General features: G+C 47.4%; 1 protein-coding gene across 1 annotated transcript in view; it reads left to right on the top strand.

Annotated features, from left to right (window-relative positions):
• TAPT1 (transmembrane anterior posterior transformation 1) overlaps positions 1–18,531 on the top strand; it is a 63,748-nt gene that overhangs the window by 561 nt on the left and 44,656 nt on the right. The window contains exon 2 of the mRNA XM_015096648.4: positions 13,236–13,366. Within this exon, the coding sequence (XP_014952134.4) occupies positions 13,236–13,366 (131 nt within the window). The remainder of the gene's footprint in view (positions 1–13,235; positions 13,367–18,531) is intronic.

Below are 18,531 nucleotides of genomic sequence, written 5' to 3'. Positions count from 1 at the left end.
CGCGAGCTCCGGGGGCGGCTGGGCTTGGATGGGCGCGCGCGGAGCCGGCGCGGCTCCCGAGGCGCCGCGGCCGCTGACAGGCTCCTCGGGCGGGGCCGCCGGCAGCGCCGAGGCCGCCGGGCGATCAAACGCCCGCCCGGCCAGGTGCGTCCGAGAGACCGAGAGGGGCAGCGGCCGGGGGCGTGCGTCCCCGCTCCCTTTTCCTGCTGCTTCTGAAAGGTCTTTCTTTAAAACAAACAAACAAACGAAACAGAGCGTCTGGGGTCTCCTCCCGCCTGGATAACGTGGGCGAGCATCTCAGCCCCCACCCCCGGCTCGAGCTCAAAACTGAGCAGCGCGAGGCTGGATTTCATTATCTGTGTGTCAAGGTGACTTCTGTTGTGTTTCCAGCGAACTTGAGTCATCCGAACCTGTTAACTTGTTCTCTAAATAATGTGTTCTTCTGCCGCAGATAACGCGGTGGTAATGGCAGTGAAGTTTCAGCCCTTCTGCCCAGGGTATAAATATTTAGCGCTCCTGCACATGTTACCTGTGAACTTTTCCTAAACCGAAACTTAAGCCGCTTTTAAAAAGAAAAGAAAGGAAAAGGCGTCTCTTGTGAATCCTCCTTTCAGTGCCCGGTTTTTAAGCCTGTTGTTTTAGTATTGTTTCTTTCAGCTGTAGGATGTTATTCTTGTGTTCAGAAAGTTTTAAAAAGTTGCCTTTGTATTCATACTGCAGTTCTGTCTGAGGCTCGAAAGAAGGGAAGACATTGAGGTGTATCATTGAATGTAGAGTGACCATAGCATTTTAATTCTGGGCGTAATTCTGAGTTTTGAAGATCAGTGGAGCCATAACTCCCTTTGAATTTCTTCCAACTACAAATTGTTTCAGCTCCACAGTAGGAGCTGCATTGGTCGTTATTTCCTGCAGTTCGTGCCAATAAATGTTTAAGTCATAAGGCTTACTGTATCATTGGCTGTGCTTGTGTATGGAAGACTTGGAAGTCCTTTAGTGCTACCTTGGTCTGATCAAGTGAGATCGTGATTGATTTGCTAATTTTCAGAACTAGATATAGGTTAGCTTTTGTAGAGATCTTTATCTTTGAAAAATTAAGTTGTCTGGTTAAGTTGCCAATTTAAACTTTTGCTTGGGAGAGTGTTTACTTTCTGAATTGGTCAGATCTGAGTAAGACAGGATTAAATCTCTCAGCTGTCTGTTTACTTACTTGGACTTGAAAATTAAAAGCACTCTGGTGCAAAGAGAGAGCAATGTGGCCAGGTTTCACTGTAATTTTTTGAAATATTTATGAGTTTCAGGAAATTCAGCATTATAAATGTTGCTTGCACGCACAAAAAATGAAGTTGTCAGGAGCCTTTTGATGAGCACAGTTGCTGGGACCCTTAGCCCCGTTTCTGTGGCCCTGCCCACCATCCCTCTGGATACCTGTAACCGTGAACTTCCACAGACTTCATGCCGCCCATGCATTCTTCATCATGGGTTACTGAGGGTGGTTTACTTAACATGTTTGAAGCTGGACTTTCAACTCAGAGTTGCGGAAAGTCGTTATCAGGGACACACTTGCAGCTCTGGTTGTTTGGGTAGTTAAGTGTTTCCCCAGTTCCAGCCGTTCAGTGGAGGTGAGATACGTGTGGCAGCTCTTGAGGATCAGGACTTAGGTGAGGGTCCCAGGAGGTCTCAGCTGGAGTCACCAGCCAGCGTTGTTCTGTCTTGGCCTCCACGTGGGCCCCTTGTCCTCTCTCCCGGGTGTCTGTCCCTCTCTGCTAGGCACACAGCTCTCGCCACTGCCAAAACCCACTCCCTAACTTTGAAGCTGCTCTGGTCAAACTCTCCTCACTGGAGATTTGAAGTCTTGCAGTCATTCTGAAAGGCCCTGGGCTGCTCAAGTGCCTAGCACCTTCACCCTGACCCTCCAGCATTGCTCCCTTCCGCTGCTCAGCATCCTTTCCTTCCTCTCCTGTCCAGAATTTAGAAAATTCTTCCCTAGGGGCTGCCCTGGGCCAGAGGGCCTTGGAGTGGCACCACCTAGGGTCCTGTGAGCAGCATTTCGTCCTGAGTCAGATGTCTCCCAAGACTGGATGCTTGCACTAAAGGTGTTACTTTGTCCATTCTTTATATTCTGGCGCTGCCTCTGCTACTCTGGTCTTCCCTCCTTTCCTGCCAATTCAGGGCAACCTTTGTCTTGCCTTTTGAAAGTCGGAATTTTAGTGTCTTTGTGGCCTGAAGCATCAGTTAGTTCCAAAGTCCCCTCTATCATTTCTCCCAAGGAATGTAGGACTTTTATAAATTAGAAGTTTGTTGGCCTGTCCTAACCATCCGAGATCCTGTAAATGAACTTACAGATTAGGTGATTAGCCAGACCCTCTCAGTCCAAGTAAAATAATTCAGAACATAGTGTTTGAAGTCCCTAGTTTTATTTTGTACTTGTCTGTGTTTATGTGTGTGTGCCTAGAAGGTATATGTACGTTGGTTGGTATATATACAGCTACATCAAGGGTAACGTTTGTTTTTCTCCCTTAAACTCTTGTAATCATTTCATTCACTGAACTCCCTCTGAGTCGTGAGTAGCCTGGTGGTGGGCTGAGACTTTTCTCAGGTGCTGGTACTTAAATCCTAACATGGTTAGAAATGGCTAGTTCACTCCTCACTCCCAATTTTGTTCTCTTTCTCATGACGGCCGCTGTGTATTTATTCCACCATTGCCTCATATGGTCCTCTGTCTTGAACTCTGGTGGATATATTTATTAGTCATCACGAACTGCAGATTCATCTCTTCTTTTTTTCTTCTTAAAAAATATGTATTAATGTGTACACTTAAGAATAGTTAATGGTAACATTTATGTATATTTTACTGCAATAAAAATAAATTTAAAAATTAAAACAAAATATGACCAACATCTGTTGTCGTTTTTGCTATAGGACCAGATAATAAGTACACATTGCTGGGGCTTCCCTAGTGATCCAGTGGTTTCAGGACTCCACGCCTTCACTGCCAAAGGCATGGGTTTGATCCCTGAACAGGGAACCAAGATCCTGCCAGCCAGGAGGTTCCCACCCGCCTCACCACCACTCCCCCACCCCGCCACCCCACCAAAAAAAAGTACATGTTGCTATGTTTCCCTGCTTATTCCCCACCTCACTGCTCTGCAGAAGTTCTAAGTGGTAGAGTTTCTGTATAATCCTGTTCCTATTTAGGAATCTAGGTCCAGCAAGTCAACTTTGGACTAAGCGTTGGGCAATCCGTTCTTGGCTTATTTTGGTGGCTGAATTGCTTTGTAGACTCTGTGCTTGCCTAATCTACTTGGCTCTGTTTCATAACTCCACCACTCAGTGGCTTAGTATCCAAAGTATCTAAGTTGGCTCTAATGACTGGAGACTTAACAATGGAAGCCCTGGTGTAGAATAAACGCAGCTTCTACTGGTGAAGACGAAGCAGTGACTATACATGCAGGTATTGGAGTATGTATAGGAGCAGGTGTTGCTTATAGAGCAAAAGAGCTTGGAGTAGGGTATTGCCGGGAGCCAGTGTGAGGAATCCCGCCCGTGACAAGGTCATGAGGAAGGAAGCTGACATACGCAAGGCGTGCTCAGACTTCAGGGACCCCTCTGGAAATTCCTAAGCATGTACCCCAACAAAAATCTGCCGGCTTTTGTGCTCTGCTTTTCTACTCTTCTGACATTTTCTGGAAAAAGTCAATTCAGGGCTTTAGTCTTCTGCATTTGAAAGAGTGTTTCAATCCAAATACTCCTCTGATGGCTTTCTAGCCTGCCTGCAGGACTCCTACAGCTGCGCGTGTGATTGTTTGAGGCCTCCTGACTGCAGGAGGCACAGGAAGCTTAAAACATCCTAGGAATGTAGGGGCTTCCGAGGAGTCAAAATCTTTAGAATAGGACTGATTAAAGGTTTCATTTGTTGGGTCAATATTTGCTGCCAAATTTTCACATCCTTTATTTGTAGATATAGTTAGAAAAACAAGTAGTAGACCTTGTGTTAGCAACATTAGATCTTTGAGTTAAGTACCTTCTTTGTTATATCCCACTGCACCTTTGTTCTATAGAGATGTAACTTTAATGTTAATGCTTTAAGGAGATGTAGATTAAAGAAAAACACTTCAGGGGAAACAAGATTAACATTCATTAAGGAAGAGAGCCAAAAAGTGTTAACAAGCCTCTTGGCCAGAAGATAATGTAAATCACCTGAGACCCTTTGTATACCAAATGATGTATAGAAAGAGCCTGAGCTGCGAACGCTACATAATCTTGTGTTACCCATTGATCTCTGTGTTTTATCAAAAGTATAAAAGGCCTTCTGAACAATAAAGGATGGGGCCAGCTTCTGGGGCCGGGGGCCAGCTTCTTGGACCAGCTTCTCTAACTAGTCTCCCGGCCTGGTTTCTTAGGGCTCTGGCTCCCCCCGTGTCTCTCTCTGTCTTTCTTCTTCTCTCCCTTTCCCTCTCTCTGCTCTTTACTTTAACTTCAGGCTGAATCTCCACCTGGAGCGCGGAGGCTCGCCAGGTCTACTTACTTGCCCCGGCTGTTAAGACCCGAGAGAAAGGGAGCTTAAGGCGAGGCACCCTTAGATATTCAAGCGGGTGCCGGTGGCCCAACGTAGATGGTGCAAATTCCTTGTCTGGAATTTTATTGGTCTTCCGCGTAAACCAAGCTATTCAGCCATCTTCCTCCACTTAATCTTCCTACTAGCTATAGTTTCTTAATCTAATCTTACATTAATAAATAAACAAGTCTTTCCACGCCGACGCCATCCACCCTTTGAATTCCCTGGATCCACCGGGGCTGGACCCCGGCAGGGTATGAACTAGTAGGGTCAGAACATCCGGGTTTCTGACTGTAAATGGCCCCAGGGCCGTGGGGCCCATTTCGTTCCTTTCCCAGTGGTGACTCTTCACTTCTGGAGCTTAAACTCGTTACCACCGCTTTTGCTTCTCTTCACTTTCCCTGCATTTTAGACTCTTGCTTACCTCCACGAGAGGGTGAACAGAGGAAAGAAAACTAAAGCCCAGAAACACCAACTGACGCCTTTTTAGCAGCTCCCACAAAAGATTTCGTCTGGGACTGAGGTTCAGCTTCACCATGTCTGTCCTGTTTGTAACTGAAAATTTAATATGTTAAAATACATTTTCATTTCACCAGTCCTGATCCTGTATAAAATATGTTACATGGTTATGCTTGTGGCCCGAGACTTATCCTGATGGATGATTAAAGGCTGTGATTTGGAAAATTATGCCCTAGAGTAAATCAATTTCTCATCTACAAAGGAAATTAAGAATAGTTGTAAAACTGCCTAAGAAATTACCTGGAGTGTCCACAACCCTGATACAGATAATGTAAAATTAGCTTCTTTTCTTGTGACAGATGATCGCTTTTCTCTTAAAATTCTCACCTGCTTTATTTAACTAGTACTTGCAAACTAAAAAGCAATGATATGATCTTTGACCAGGTCAATATCTTGACCTTTTTTAAGATGTTAAGCTTCCATCTGGTTCCCCCTCGAAAATTCAGTCCTAGAAGCTCATTTGGAGCCCACTTTGGGGAATGCTTACATGAAAGAGATCTTTAAAAAGACTGTATATCATTGACTGTCAAGTTAATGACACTCTGTTCCCATCTTTAGTCCTTTGTAACCTTGTAACCTTGGAAAAAGTTGCCACTCTTTTTGTGTCTGTTTCCATCTATAAATTTATGAGTATCTTTTCTGTTATTTACTTCCCTAAATGAGGTTATTTATAAGCAGTTTGATAGCTTTAACAGCTTAAGAGGTACCTGTACTATATTTGAGTTAGGAAAGCAAGATTGCTATCATTGATTCCTAGTTGCCCTTGTACAAGGGTGTGCCTTTGTATTTGTGTAATAAACTTGTAACTAATATTTTAGTGTAACTTTAGTAAAGCCTATTAAGGAACACATTATTTAAGATCATGGAGATATGCATGTTTCATAGTATTGTCCTAGCAGTTAACCAGTATTACTTTCCAGTTTTTTTAATGGTCAATGCTATTTTAAGAAAGATATATTTAGACATATTACTGAACATGTAAATATATTTAGGATTACTCATTACTTCAAATTAATACTTTTTTATCCTGAGTTCTTATTTCTAAAACAAGCTCTCTCAGAAGATAATTAATCATAATATTTCTTTGTTCAGGTATGAGGAAGAAGCCATTTATACTGTACTTTTTCTCAATTTGGATCACCAAGCAATTCTGTAGTAGATGTGTACTAATTAAAAATCTGGAGAAATTGATTCAGATTTATGATTGATATTATTTTCCTAGTGTTAAATGTTTATAACTGGCAAGACTTACTTATTCAAATGTAGAAGCTCCTATTTCTATTAAACAGTGAAATACTTCTATTTTTTAAAGACATACTGAATAATAGTTCTTGTTGGTGAGAACTGGGTAAATGAACTACAATTGGTTGACATCTGAAAAGCTCAAGTGATACTGAGAAAACAAACAATTGGGTTATTTTATTTGGGAAAATAATTTGCACTTACACTATAAAGACAGATGCTCAGGTCCCCTTGTGTGTGTGCTCAGTTCCTGAGCCATGTCCAGCTCTTTGCGACCCTGTGGACTGTCGCCTGCCAGCTCCTCTGTCCGTGGGAGCTCTGGTCCACTGAACCAGCTGAGTTCTTGAAGAGTGGCAGCCACAGGTCAAAGAACAGTAGTCATCTTCCTGAATAATTAGCCAGGCAGCCTGCCAGTATCGCAGGACAGGTGAGTTCAGGTCCATCCGTATAATGGAGAAAACTGTTTAAATCAACAGCAACAACAAACAGAAGCACTGAAACACAGCTGTGCTCCAGAGCGGACGGCTCTAGAACAGAAGGAGAGGATCTATTCAAGAATGTATCCGTGACCAGGCAAAGGCTGGGGGGCAGCCGGGCGGGGACCAGACAGCAGCAGGACTGCCGCGCCACCCCTGAGGAGCTCGGGCCACAGGGCAGCAGAAGCCCCTTCTGCAGTGTGGGTCAGAGGCTCCTCCTGGGAGATGGGAGCCAGGCAGGGCTCAGCCATCTTCTCTAGAATGATCGGCAGAGAGACGGATGGCAATTACGGTCCAGGGGAGAGTGTGTGTGCAGTCGCTCGGCCGTGTCCAGCTGTTTGCAGCTCCAGGGGCTGCAGCACGCCACGCTTCCCTGTCTTTCGCCATCTCCTGGAGTTTGCTCAGATTCATGTCCATCGAGTCGGTGATACTGTCCGACTGTCTCATCCTCTGCTGTCCGCTTCTCCTTTTGCCTTCAGGCTTTCCAGCATCAGGGTCTTTGCTAGTGAATCAGCTTGTCGAATCAGTTGGCCGAAGTATTGGAGCTTCAACGTCAGTCCTTCCAATGAATATTCAGGGTGTATTTCCTTTAGGATTGACTAGTTTGATCTCCTCGCAGTCCAAAGAACTCTCTAGAGTCTTCTCCAGCACCACAGTTTGCAAGCATCAATTCTTCGGTGCTGGGTCCTATTCCCAACTTGCCTCTTAGCTTTTCAGTGACTTTGGACAAGTCTCTGAAGCTCTATGAGCCTCAGATTCTTGATTTGAAAAATGTGAACACTGTCAACAGCGCCTGTAGCTCTGACTTGTGGTGAAGGTTTTTTGAAGTAATGTGTGCAGCACCTTTGTAAGCCACCTCAGTCAGGTGCTTCATTTGTTAGTCCCTCAGCCGTGTCTTGACTCTTTGCCAGGCTCCCCTGTACGTGGAATTCTCCAGGCAAGAATACTGGAGTGTGTGGCCATTCCTTTCTCCAGGGGATCGTCCCACTCCAGGGATCGAGCGCAGGTCTCCTGCGTTGCAGGCAGGTCTGAGCCACCGAAGAAGCAGAGGACCCTAATTCCTTAAGCAGGGCCAGTCCTTCAGGAGTGTGGTGGGGTGGGAGGGGTGTGGTGGACAGGGAGGAGTGTGGGGAGGAGGAGGGAGGAAAGCTTTCCATCTGTCTCACCCCATGAAACTTGGTTGTTTTGTTAGTATTGCTTTAATGTTTCTTTTAAAACTTCTCCAACCCGCTGCTGCTGCTAAGTCACTTCAGTCGTGTCCAACTCTGTGCGACCCCATCCCTGGGATTCGCCAGGCAAGAACACTGGAGTGGGATGCCATTGCCTTTTCCACTCCAACCCACTAGTATGGTGTTAATGATAGGTAAACTCTATCCTTACACTTAGCTCACTCGAGGCTGGACTTGGGGAAGGAAGATCCGGATACATGGTGCTTGGTTTCAGAAAGTTTAAGGGCTGGCAAGGGAGCTGCTTAGTAAACAGTGTAACATCACAGAAGTAAACCCAGGGTGCTGGGAACGTGGAGATAGGGTCGGGGGGTGGTTCCCAGTTTTCCAGAACACAGTGGCCTGTTTACAAAAGCACTGAAGATGATAGAATAATCTAGTGCCAGAAAGCACAGGCTTTAGGGATGGACTGCTTGATTTGAATGCTGGCTGTACTGTTCACTTCTTCTGTGACCTGGGAGGCCTCCTTCACTTCTCTGTGCCTCAGTTTCTTCATCTATAAAATGGGCATGATGATAGAGCCTGTCTCGTGGTTATGAGAACTGTGTACTCAAAACACGTTTTATCCTTTAATGCTTGTGTTTACTGTTAACTTTTCCATTGGAGAATCAAAATTGGTGTTTAAAACTGAAATTCTTGCATTTCTAGAGGTAGAATCCTGATACAGTACTTCTTCACATTTATAATAGAGTTAAAACACCCTCATAGGTTTATATTTTACAATTCTTTAAAACTCGTTTAAGGAAAGTTCCTTAGGTTATACAGTTTGTTAAGTGTGCTTGTTAGATGTGTTCCCTTTTATCCTTGGAAGCAGGATTGCAGACGTAGCAGTAAACATTAGGTGCCCACCAAACTCGGATTGGCTAGTGCTCTGGACCACGGGAGGTTGCTAGTGAGTGGTCCAGACAGCGTGTCACGCTCTGCGGTCTTCACAACCTTCACAACCTTTCACAACCGGTCGCTCGAACGTCCTTTGTGAATGAGAAGCAGGTAACAGGTGTAAAACCACTCCAGGCCTCGGTTTCCCTCTTCTGTGACCGTTGAGATCTGTGGGTGGAGTGGGGTCCCAGGACCAGTGGAGACAGAACCGGTGCGGATCCGCCCTCATCTGACTGCTCTCCCTGCGTCCTTCTCTGGACCAGGACAAAACCCTCACTGTGGAGGAAGTTCCGTACCGGCCCAGAGGATAACTTTTTAAATAAACAAGGGTGCAGGGTCGGGCTGCAGCCCATTGGCCCACCCGGCCTGAGCTTGCCCAGGTTCAGGACCGAAGGAAGAGCCAGGACTCGGCAACAGAGAGACCTCAGTGGTTTGAAATGGATGGAGTGGGGGGCTCCCAGGGAGAAGGGGGCTCTTTGGTTACCAGGGAAACCAGCCGAAGGCCACGCCCCTCCCCACCCTTTGACCAGCACAGGCTAGGGCTGGGGGCGGCTCTGCAGGAAGGTCAGCCCTGCGCCAGGGACACAGGTGAAGCAGGCCCTGGTTGGTCAGCAGATGGACAGAGAGCAAGAGGACAGCCATCTTGAGTGGCCTGACCACACGGACAGCTCATCCCAGCCTTTCGGTTTAACTCATGTAACATCCTGTTTATCTAATCCTTCACACACCGAGATACTAGCTCTTGCCCCTCAGCTCCCTTCCCTGCCCTTACTGTGTGTGGACGATGAGCCGGGGCCCTTATTGGCTGTGCCCCTCGGGCAGAGTGCAGGTGCCTGTCGAGGACCGTCCTTTGGATGCTCACTGACCGGGTGCTCCAGAGCTCTTCCCTGCTGAGAACGCCTACATCTCAGAACACACCTGCCCCAGTCCCGGGCTCTGTGCTCAAGAAGCTGCCACGCTCTGCTTCTGCCGCCTCTCGTTTCCAGTTCTTGCTCTCCGCCACACCTTCCTCTGTGACTGCCTTCCTCTCCTCTGAGCCACTCATTCGTTCAGGGAGCATCAGCTGAGCCCTCTTCAGCGCTGTGTCCCGAGGGTGCAGGGGGAAAGAACACCGGATGAGAGTGTGTGTGTACCCGGGCTCCGGGGAAAACCCGGGGAGTCTTCCTGGAGCAGATGACTCCGCACGTTACTCGCCCGTGGAGGCTCACCACACGAGTGGACAGAGGGAGCCAACACACAGCGTTTGCCCGCGGTGAGACGTGTTGTACCTAGAGAACAGTGACCTCGACGTTCAGGGGAGGCAGGCGTACTGCGCGGCGGGAAAGAAAGATAACCCGGGCCCAAGTTGGCAGGGCTCTGCTGTCACCCCTGCCAGGGTGTTGACCTTGCCTGGAGGTGCCACAAGCCCCGAAGGGTTTCTGCCGCCGGCCCGTGTGTGTGCCGACCTGGGCCAGGCCAGGTGGGGCCTAGGGGAGCAAGGAGCAGAAGGCAGGCGCTGGTCAGCCTCTGTGGTAACCTGGAGAGAGGGGGGTGGACCACACACAGGCGGAGTCCGGAAGAAGAGGGCAAGTCTGTAAACGTTTTGAGGAGTCATCAGGGCTTGGAAAGGGGCCGGAGGGGATGGTCAGAATCGGCCCCAGCTGCCGGCCTGGAGCTGTGTCACTGGTGAGCCCTGAACTAATGGTGGGGCTGCAGTAGTGGGGGTTAATGGGGAAAGGGTGGATTGCAGTTTGCCGGCTAAAGGTGCCTTTGGAAATTCTAGGTGGAGTTGCCCACAAGGCAGTGGGAAGTAGGAGTCCAGGCTCAGAAGTCAAAAGCGGAAGCTATGGCAACGTCAGGATTGAGGTGATGGTTTTGACCTTAGACCACCCCAGGAGAGTATGTGTAGGGAAGAAAGATAAGAAGAATGAAGAAAAGGTACCTGGTGGCACATGAAACAATATGGCCTAAAGGGTGGCCGGGAGTTCACTGGAGCCCTGCCCTGGTGCATGCGTGTGTGCGTGTGAAGCCGCTCAGTCGTATCCGACTCTCTGTGGCCCGCCAGGCTCGTCTCTCTGTGGGATTCTCCAGGCAAGAGGACAAGAGCGGGTTGCCATGCCCTCCTCCAGGGGCTCTTCCCCACCCAGGGATCGAACCCTTGTCTCTGGCATCTACCTGCATTAGCAGGCAGGTTCCTGACCCCTGGCGCCACCTGGGAAGCACATAAGAAGCAAGAGCACACAACCAAACCCGCAAGCCCTTCAGGATCGGGTGGAGGAAGACCAGGGAGTCTGGTGACGCGACCCTCAGGGCTCGTGACCCCGCTCGCTGGCGTCAGTGCCATTTTGTGCCAGCGCTGTTTCTTCTGCTTCCTGAATGTCCCGTTGCTTCCCAGCATTCATTCACTTGAAAGAATTGATATTCTTCTGACTCTCTTCTGTCCAGTTGGAAAACCGAACTGCGTTCAAGTCTTAACTGTTTGATCTTTCTCTTCTGTTTTAGCTGTCCTTGTTTATAGCACAAAACACTCTTTTTCTCTCTCCTTCAGGCAGTAGAGCTTGTGCTGGATCTGGCCAGCCACCAACGTGTTAGAAAGTGCCGAGCCAGAAGCTTCACTCCGCACGGATGCGGTTGCCTTGAGGCACGCACCGTGCGGTTCACACCTGTGTCTGTGGCTTCTGCCGTAGTGTCCTGAGAGCGCCACGATCATGGTCACTGTGCGGTCTGACCTGCCTCTCTGCCCGGCTGCAGTAGGCATAGGTCGGGTTCTCTCTCCACCTCTTTCAGTCTCCAGGTGGCTCTCATGGTACCGCTGACTCTCCAAGTCAATTATGAATCTTGAGTTTAAAGAAATCTGTAATTTGGGGGTGGGTGGGACTCTCACTTCTGCACATAAGTGAGCCACTTCACCTCAGCAAGTTCAAGGAACTTGCTGTCTGTCCCAGTGCTGGAGGAAGTCAGCTGTTTTAGGCCCACTGAGAGGTAGTAAGTCCACTTCTGAGTCTTCTAGGGCTCTTCCAGAGTGTTTAGGACTGTACACTCTTCCCCACCCCTGCAGCCTTTAAATCCTGGCGTCACATAAGACGGAACTCCACAGGTGGACACTCATGGGTGAAATTGACCTCCCTGCCTTGTCATCTGTGGGAGGGAACAGCAACATGGGGTTTGAGGAAGGAGCAAGAGGCCAGCTCGGAGCAGAGAGGACGCTTTGCAGCCCTTGGTGTCCTGAGTCTGGGAAGAGAGGGCGGCCTCCCAGGGAGTGAAGGAGGGAGGGGGTCGAGAGGTCACCCAGGTGGTGGGCTGCCGGGAAGCGTGGCCCACATGGTGGAGACGTTGGCATCAGGTAACAGCCTTACTTGCCATCCCAGGTCTGCCAGATACAGCCCAGTGGAAAGTGTTCAGCCTCCTCCGGCCTTTGTTTCCTGAGCTGAGATGAGAGAACGGAGGGTGAATTTGCATCAGAGGAACGGAAAACGGGGGACAGGTCCATGGGGAGTGCGGTCTTCAGATGGGGTTGAGGTTCTGTCTTGTATGATTCACAGTTACCATCATGTTGGGAAGCCTTCACCTGGGGAAATGGTGTTATTTAGACTCTGGCATGCATTGGAGAAGGAAATGGCAACCCACTCCAGTGTTCTTGCCTGGAGAGTCCCAGGGACGGGGGAGCCTAGTAGGCTGCTGTCTCTGGGGTCACACAGAGTCGGATACGACTGAAGCTACTCAGCAGCATCTCTGAGGCTGAAGAAGAAGGAAGAAATTGTCGCAGTGTCCAGTGTGCTCTGCAGCCCAGCTCACCTGGACTGGAGCAGTGCCCTCGGGAGACCCGGCTCGTGTGCGTGTGTCTCCGTTTTGTGTGCACTTGGTACTCACTCTGTGCGTGTAGGAGTGTGTGTGTGTGTCTCGATTTTGTATGTACTTGGTTCCCGCTCTGTGTGGGGGGTGTTTGTGCCTGTGTCTGTGTCTTCCGTTTTGTATGTACTTGGTACCTGCTCTGTGTGTGTGTGTGTGCGTGTGTCTCCATGAGTATCTTTTGCCCTGCCTTCTACTCTGCGTCAGCCCAGGTCCTCTATCACCTAAGACTCCTCACTAGACTCTCAGAGAGAACTTCTGACTTATATTCTGGCTTATAGCAGTGGCCCCTGGTATATTCCCCTGACATTGGCAGTTTATATCACAGAAAAACAGCAGTTTTCTCACCGTCCGCTGATGGCTTATGTGCAGTTCAGTTCTGGGCACCGAAACGGAGATTGCTTTGTTTTATCCTCTTGTTTTACGTATGCGTCACCTGGGGCGCCAGCTAGCCATGGAAGGCGCCTGGTAAATGCTGTTCTTTTTGTTTTGTCTTTTTTTTTCTTATAGAGCTTTCACTGTTCAGGTTCCTCAGCGCTGAACTAACCAGAGGGTACTTCCTTGAACATAATGAGGCCAAGTATACAGAAAGAAGAGAAAGAGTGTACACGTGTATGCGGATACCAAGAGAACTGGAAAAGGTACTGGTTTTTTTTTTTTAATTACTTGCCATCATTTTGAAAATTATGTCAACATGTTAATTCTATTAAAAACAATTTGAACTGCTTGAGTGGAATTTTTAAAATATTGGAAATAATGTGATCATGAATAGTTAGGTGGGATAGGAGTTCCCAGATAGAGTCTTTCAAAAGTACATTTTTCAGTGTCAGATCCAGTGATCTGTAACTTCGTTATTTATTAAACTTGCTGAATCCCATTTGACTCTTCCTTCCTGGCTCAGTGGTAAAGAATCTGCCTCCAATGCAGGAGTCGGGGGTGTGATCCCTGGGTCAGGAAGATCCCCTGGAGGAGGAAATGGGAACTCACTCCGAGTCTTCTTGCCCGGAGAATCCTGCGGAGCGAGGAGCCCTTGCCCACCAGGCTCCTCGTCCATGGGACCACAGACGAGCTGGACGCTCCCGGCGACTAAAGAATACGAACAGCAGTTCCCATTTCTGTCCCATCCAGATAACTTTCTTCAAGAAATTGCTGTCCTATTATCCTTCCAGTTCTCTTCAGTTTGTTTTTCCTAGAAGCAGTTTTTTTCCCCATTCAGCACGATATAAACTATTTAATTTCGCCCTTTGTTAAGGTGTCAGTTTCTCAGAAAGCCCTCATTTTTAAAAATGTAAAGGACAGTTTCTTCAAAGGAAATTAGATAGTCTGTTTCACCTTCAACACGGAAAGCATCCCAGTCGGGAATAAACACGTAGCAACAGCACCGATCCTTCCATGTGGTGCTCCCTTGATGTGTCCTAGGCCACCAGGACTGATCAGATGAGAGGCCAAGGCTGCCCTTTTCCTCTGCATTCACAGAGTTGATGAGTCTGAACCATCTGGAAATGTCTTATAAGAAGGAAAGAGTTAAGTGATAATTCAGCTTTCAGTTCAGTTCAGTCGCTCAGTCGTGTCTGACTCTTTGCAACCCCAGGGGCTGCAGCACGCTAGGCTTCCCTGTCCATCACCAGTTCCCAGAGCTTGCTCAAACTCATGTCCATTGAGTCGGTGATGCCATCCAACCATCTCATCCTCTGTCATCCCCTTCTCCTCCTGCCTTCAGTCTTTCCCAGTATCAGGATCTTTTCTAAGGAGTTAGTTCTTCGCATCAGGTGGCCAAAGTATTGGAGCTTCAGCATTAGTCCTTCCAGTGAATATTCAGTGCTGATTTCCTTTAGGGTTGCCTGGTTTGATCTCCTTGAAGTCCAAGGGACTCTCAAGTCTTCTCCAACATTACAGTTCAAAAATACCAATTCTTCAGCGCTCCACTTTCTTTATGGTCCAGCTCATACATCCATGGAAGTTTCTTATAAGAAGGAAAGAGTTAAGCAGTAATTCAGCTTTAGCTATGCTACAACATGTCTTCATACATTTTTAGAAACAGAACTTTTGCTGTTCGAGTCATTTCCCTGGAGTCAGTTTCTCTTAGGCTGGCACGGAAGGGTTTGGTTGGTGCGCTTTCTCCGTGGGCTGCGACAGCAGGAGGGGCGGTAGACGGCGAGAAGGGGAGGCGCCGGCCGGTGGCTGGGCGAGGAGGGGAGGCGCCGGCCGGTGGCCGAGGTTTCTTTATTTCTAACCATCCATCCGTTTGGTAGAAGGAGGAGGGGCACGTGTGAAGGGGCAGCTTGACAGACCTTGTTTCTGTGGGTTTTTGGTGATGGGTGGCATGCGAGAGCTTAGGGGGTTCTGTATTGGGGTGAGGTTAGAGAGTGGGGGAGCCAGCAGACGTTTGAGACTAGGAAGCAGTTTGGTGCCTTTGGCCAGGATCCTCAAACACGCGTGGCTGTTAACCACGTCACTGCTTTTCTCTGGGGCTCTGAGCCGGAGCCGAGGCCTGGAGGTGAGGGAGGTGTTTGGGGCGGGGGTAGAGGTGCAGCCCTCCTCCCCAGGGCGGCAGCTCCTTTGTTTTGTGTATTAGAGTAGCTTTAAGGTTTTGTCCAGGAGGAACCTGGCAGGTGATGTTTCTTCTGCTTGGAAAAAGAATTTTTTGTTTAAAGTAATTCTTGTGTCTTTCTAAAACACCTTAACCTGCTTTTCAGAGCTCACTTTTTTCTGCCAGTGATCAGCCATGGGCTGGAAGTGGGAGGCTGCTGCAGAAGGCCCTGCTGGGAGTCTGCCTTCTCTCTGCAGCCTGGATGCTCATCCACCCTTCTGTCTGAGCTGCTGGCCTCCCGCTTTGCTCTGGGCGAGCCCAGAGGGTCGTGTCCACTGTCCACAGGCAGACTTTATGGACTTTCACTAAGGAGGTGTCCTTCTGACCCCTTGTACCACTCCACCTGTGGTAGAAATAACTCACAGTGACCGCAGCCCCCGTAACTGTCAGCTCATCAGAGGCAGGCTCAGTACATCCATCCCTCTCTTTTCCTCGTCTGTTGTTCAGTCACTAAATTGTGTCCAACTCTTTGCGACTCCATGGACTGCAACACGCCAGGCTTCTCTGTCCTCCTCTCTCTCCCTGAGTTTGCTCAAATTTACGTCCATTGTGTCGGTGATGCCATCCAACTATCTCACTTTCTGCCACCCTCTTTTGCCTCAGTCTTCCCCAGCATCAGGGTCTTTTCCAATGAGTCATCTCTTCATATTAGTGGCCAAAGTTTTGGAACTTCAACTTTAGCATCACTCCTTCCAGTGAATATTCAGAGATAATTTCTGTTAGGATTGGCTGGTTTGATCTCCTTATAGTAAGGGACTCTCGAGAGTCCTCCAGCACCACAGTTCTTTTCCTCATTATCAGCATTGAAATTACAAGCAAGTTTCTGGGTGGATTTCTCACAGAAACTTGTAAGCATTTCATATTTGTCATTGTGAGTATTAAGTTGTCTTCTGGGAAAATCTCTGCAGGTCTTGATGGGGCTTCGGTATAAACCAGTGTCTTTCAACCTGTGGTCTGCTGTAGGGCCACTAGTAGGTGGAATAGCCCATGCAGTAGGTTGTAATTGATGAGGATTTATTCTGTTTAATTGAAGAATAGAAAAAGTATCACATTGCATTCGTTGCCTGTACTCAGGGTAAGTGGTTTTTTGTTTTTTTTGTTTTTTTGTTTTTTTGAAACTTTGGTTTCACTTGTACGTGTGTGAAACATTAATAACGTGAGAAAAGTTTAGTGGACACTGCTCACACACAGTTGCCATTATGTTCTAATCCTATTGCCTGCGAGAAAGGCTTTTGGTTTTAGGCCTACTTAAGACATGTTGATTTAGTCTCTGAGAACAATACTTTAGGTGTTTTACTGCTTAAAATATACAGAAGAATATCGTCTTTTTCAGTTTAGAGAAGTTTCTTCTTCTGTTAGGTTGGTGCAAAAGTAATTGCACGTTGGCCCTTTGATATTGGAGTACATTCTTATATAAATGTGGTTATGTTATACCCCATTTTAAGGCTCATTTCTCACTTTATTTTTTTTTTGCTAGTGACTTGCTACTTGCTGCTTGTTTTACATTTAAGACTATAAAAATGATATTAGACAAAAAGCAAATTTGAGTAATTTTTTAATTCAAATTCAAAGTGGGTCGTAAAGCAGCAGAGACAGTTCACAACATCAGCAATGCATTTGGCCAAGGAACTGCTAATGAACATATAATGCAGTGGTAATTCAAGAAGTTTTAGAAAGGAAGCGAGAGCCTTGAAGATGACGGGCTTAGTGGCTGCCCATTGGAAGTTAGCAACAACCAGAGCAATTATCGAGGCAGATCTTCTTACAACTACATAAGAAGCTGCCAAAGAACTCATCGTCAGCCATTCTACATTCATTCAGCATTTGAAGCAAATTGGGAAGGTAAAAAAGCTCGATAAGTGACTGCCTCATGAGCTGACTGAAAAATCAAAATAAAATCATCGTTTTGAAGTGTCCTCTCTGATTCTCTTCAACAACGAACCATTTCTTGATCGGATTGTGATGTGTGACGAAAAGTGGGTTTTATACAACCAGTGATGACCAGCTCAGTGGCTAGACCAAGAAGAAGCTCCAAAGCACTTCCCCAAACCAAACTTGCACCAAAAAACAAATGACCTTGGACACTGGTGCTCTCCTGCCAGTCTGATCCACTCCAGCTTTCCGAATCATGGCAAAACCACTATATCTGAGAAGTGTGCTCAGCAAATCGATGAGATGCACTGAAAACTGCTACGCCTGCAGTCAGCACTGGTCAACAAAGCAGGCCCAATTCTTCTGCACAACAACACCCAACCACATATTGCAAAACCAAGGCTTCAAAAGTTGAACAAATTGGGCTACAGAGTTCTGCCTCGTTCACCATAGTCACCTGACCTCTTGCCGACCGACTACCACTTCTTCAAGCATTTTGACAGCTTTTTGTAGGGAAAACACTGCCATAACCAGCAGGAGGCAGAAAATGGTTTCCAAGAGTCCACTGAATCCTGAAGCATGGATTTTTATACTACAGGAATAAAAAAACTTATTTCTATTGGCAAAAATGTGTGGATTGTAATGGTTCCTATTTTGATTAATAAAGATGTGTTTGAGCCTAGTTATAATCTAAAATTCACAGTCCAAAACCACAATTTCTTTTGTATCAACAAAATCACTGTAGATGGTGATTGCGGCCATGAAATTAAAAGACACTTACTCCTTGGAAGGAAAGTTATGACCAACCTAGACAGCATATTCAAAAGCAGAGACATTACTTTGCTGACTAAGGTCCGTCTAGTCAAGGGTAGGGTTTTTCCAGTGGTCATGTATGGATGTGAGAGTTGGACTGTGAAGAAGGCTGAGCGCCAAAGAATTGATGCTTTTAAACTGTGGTGTTGGAGAAGACTCTTGAGAGTCCCTTGGACTGCAAGGAGATCCAACCAGTCCATCCTAAAGGAAATCAGTCCTGGGATTTCTTTGGAAGGAATGATGCTAAAGCTGAAACTCCAGTACTTTGGCCACCTCATGCGAAGAGTTGACTCATTGGAAAAGACTCTGATGCTGGGAGGGATTGGGGGCAGGAGGAGAATGGGACAACAGAGGATAAGATCGCTGGATGGCGTCACCGACTCAATGGAAGTGAGTCTGCGTGAACTCCAGGAGTTGATGATGGACAGGGAGGTCTGGCGTGCTGCGGTTCATGGGGTTGCAAAGAGTCGGACACGACTGAGTGACTGAACTGAACTGAATAAGACTAAGTGGAGCATAGAGGAAAACAGA

This window comes from Ovis aries, chromosome 6, assembly GCF_016772045.2.
Source record: "Ovis aries strain OAR_USU_Benz2616 breed Rambouillet chromosome 6, ARS-UI_Ramb_v3.0, whole genome shotgun sequence".
NCBI classification, from domain to species: Eukaryota; Metazoa; Chordata; class Mammalia; order Artiodactyla; family Bovidae; genus Ovis; species Ovis aries.
This window is presented reverse-complemented; position numbering and strand designations above follow the sequence as displayed.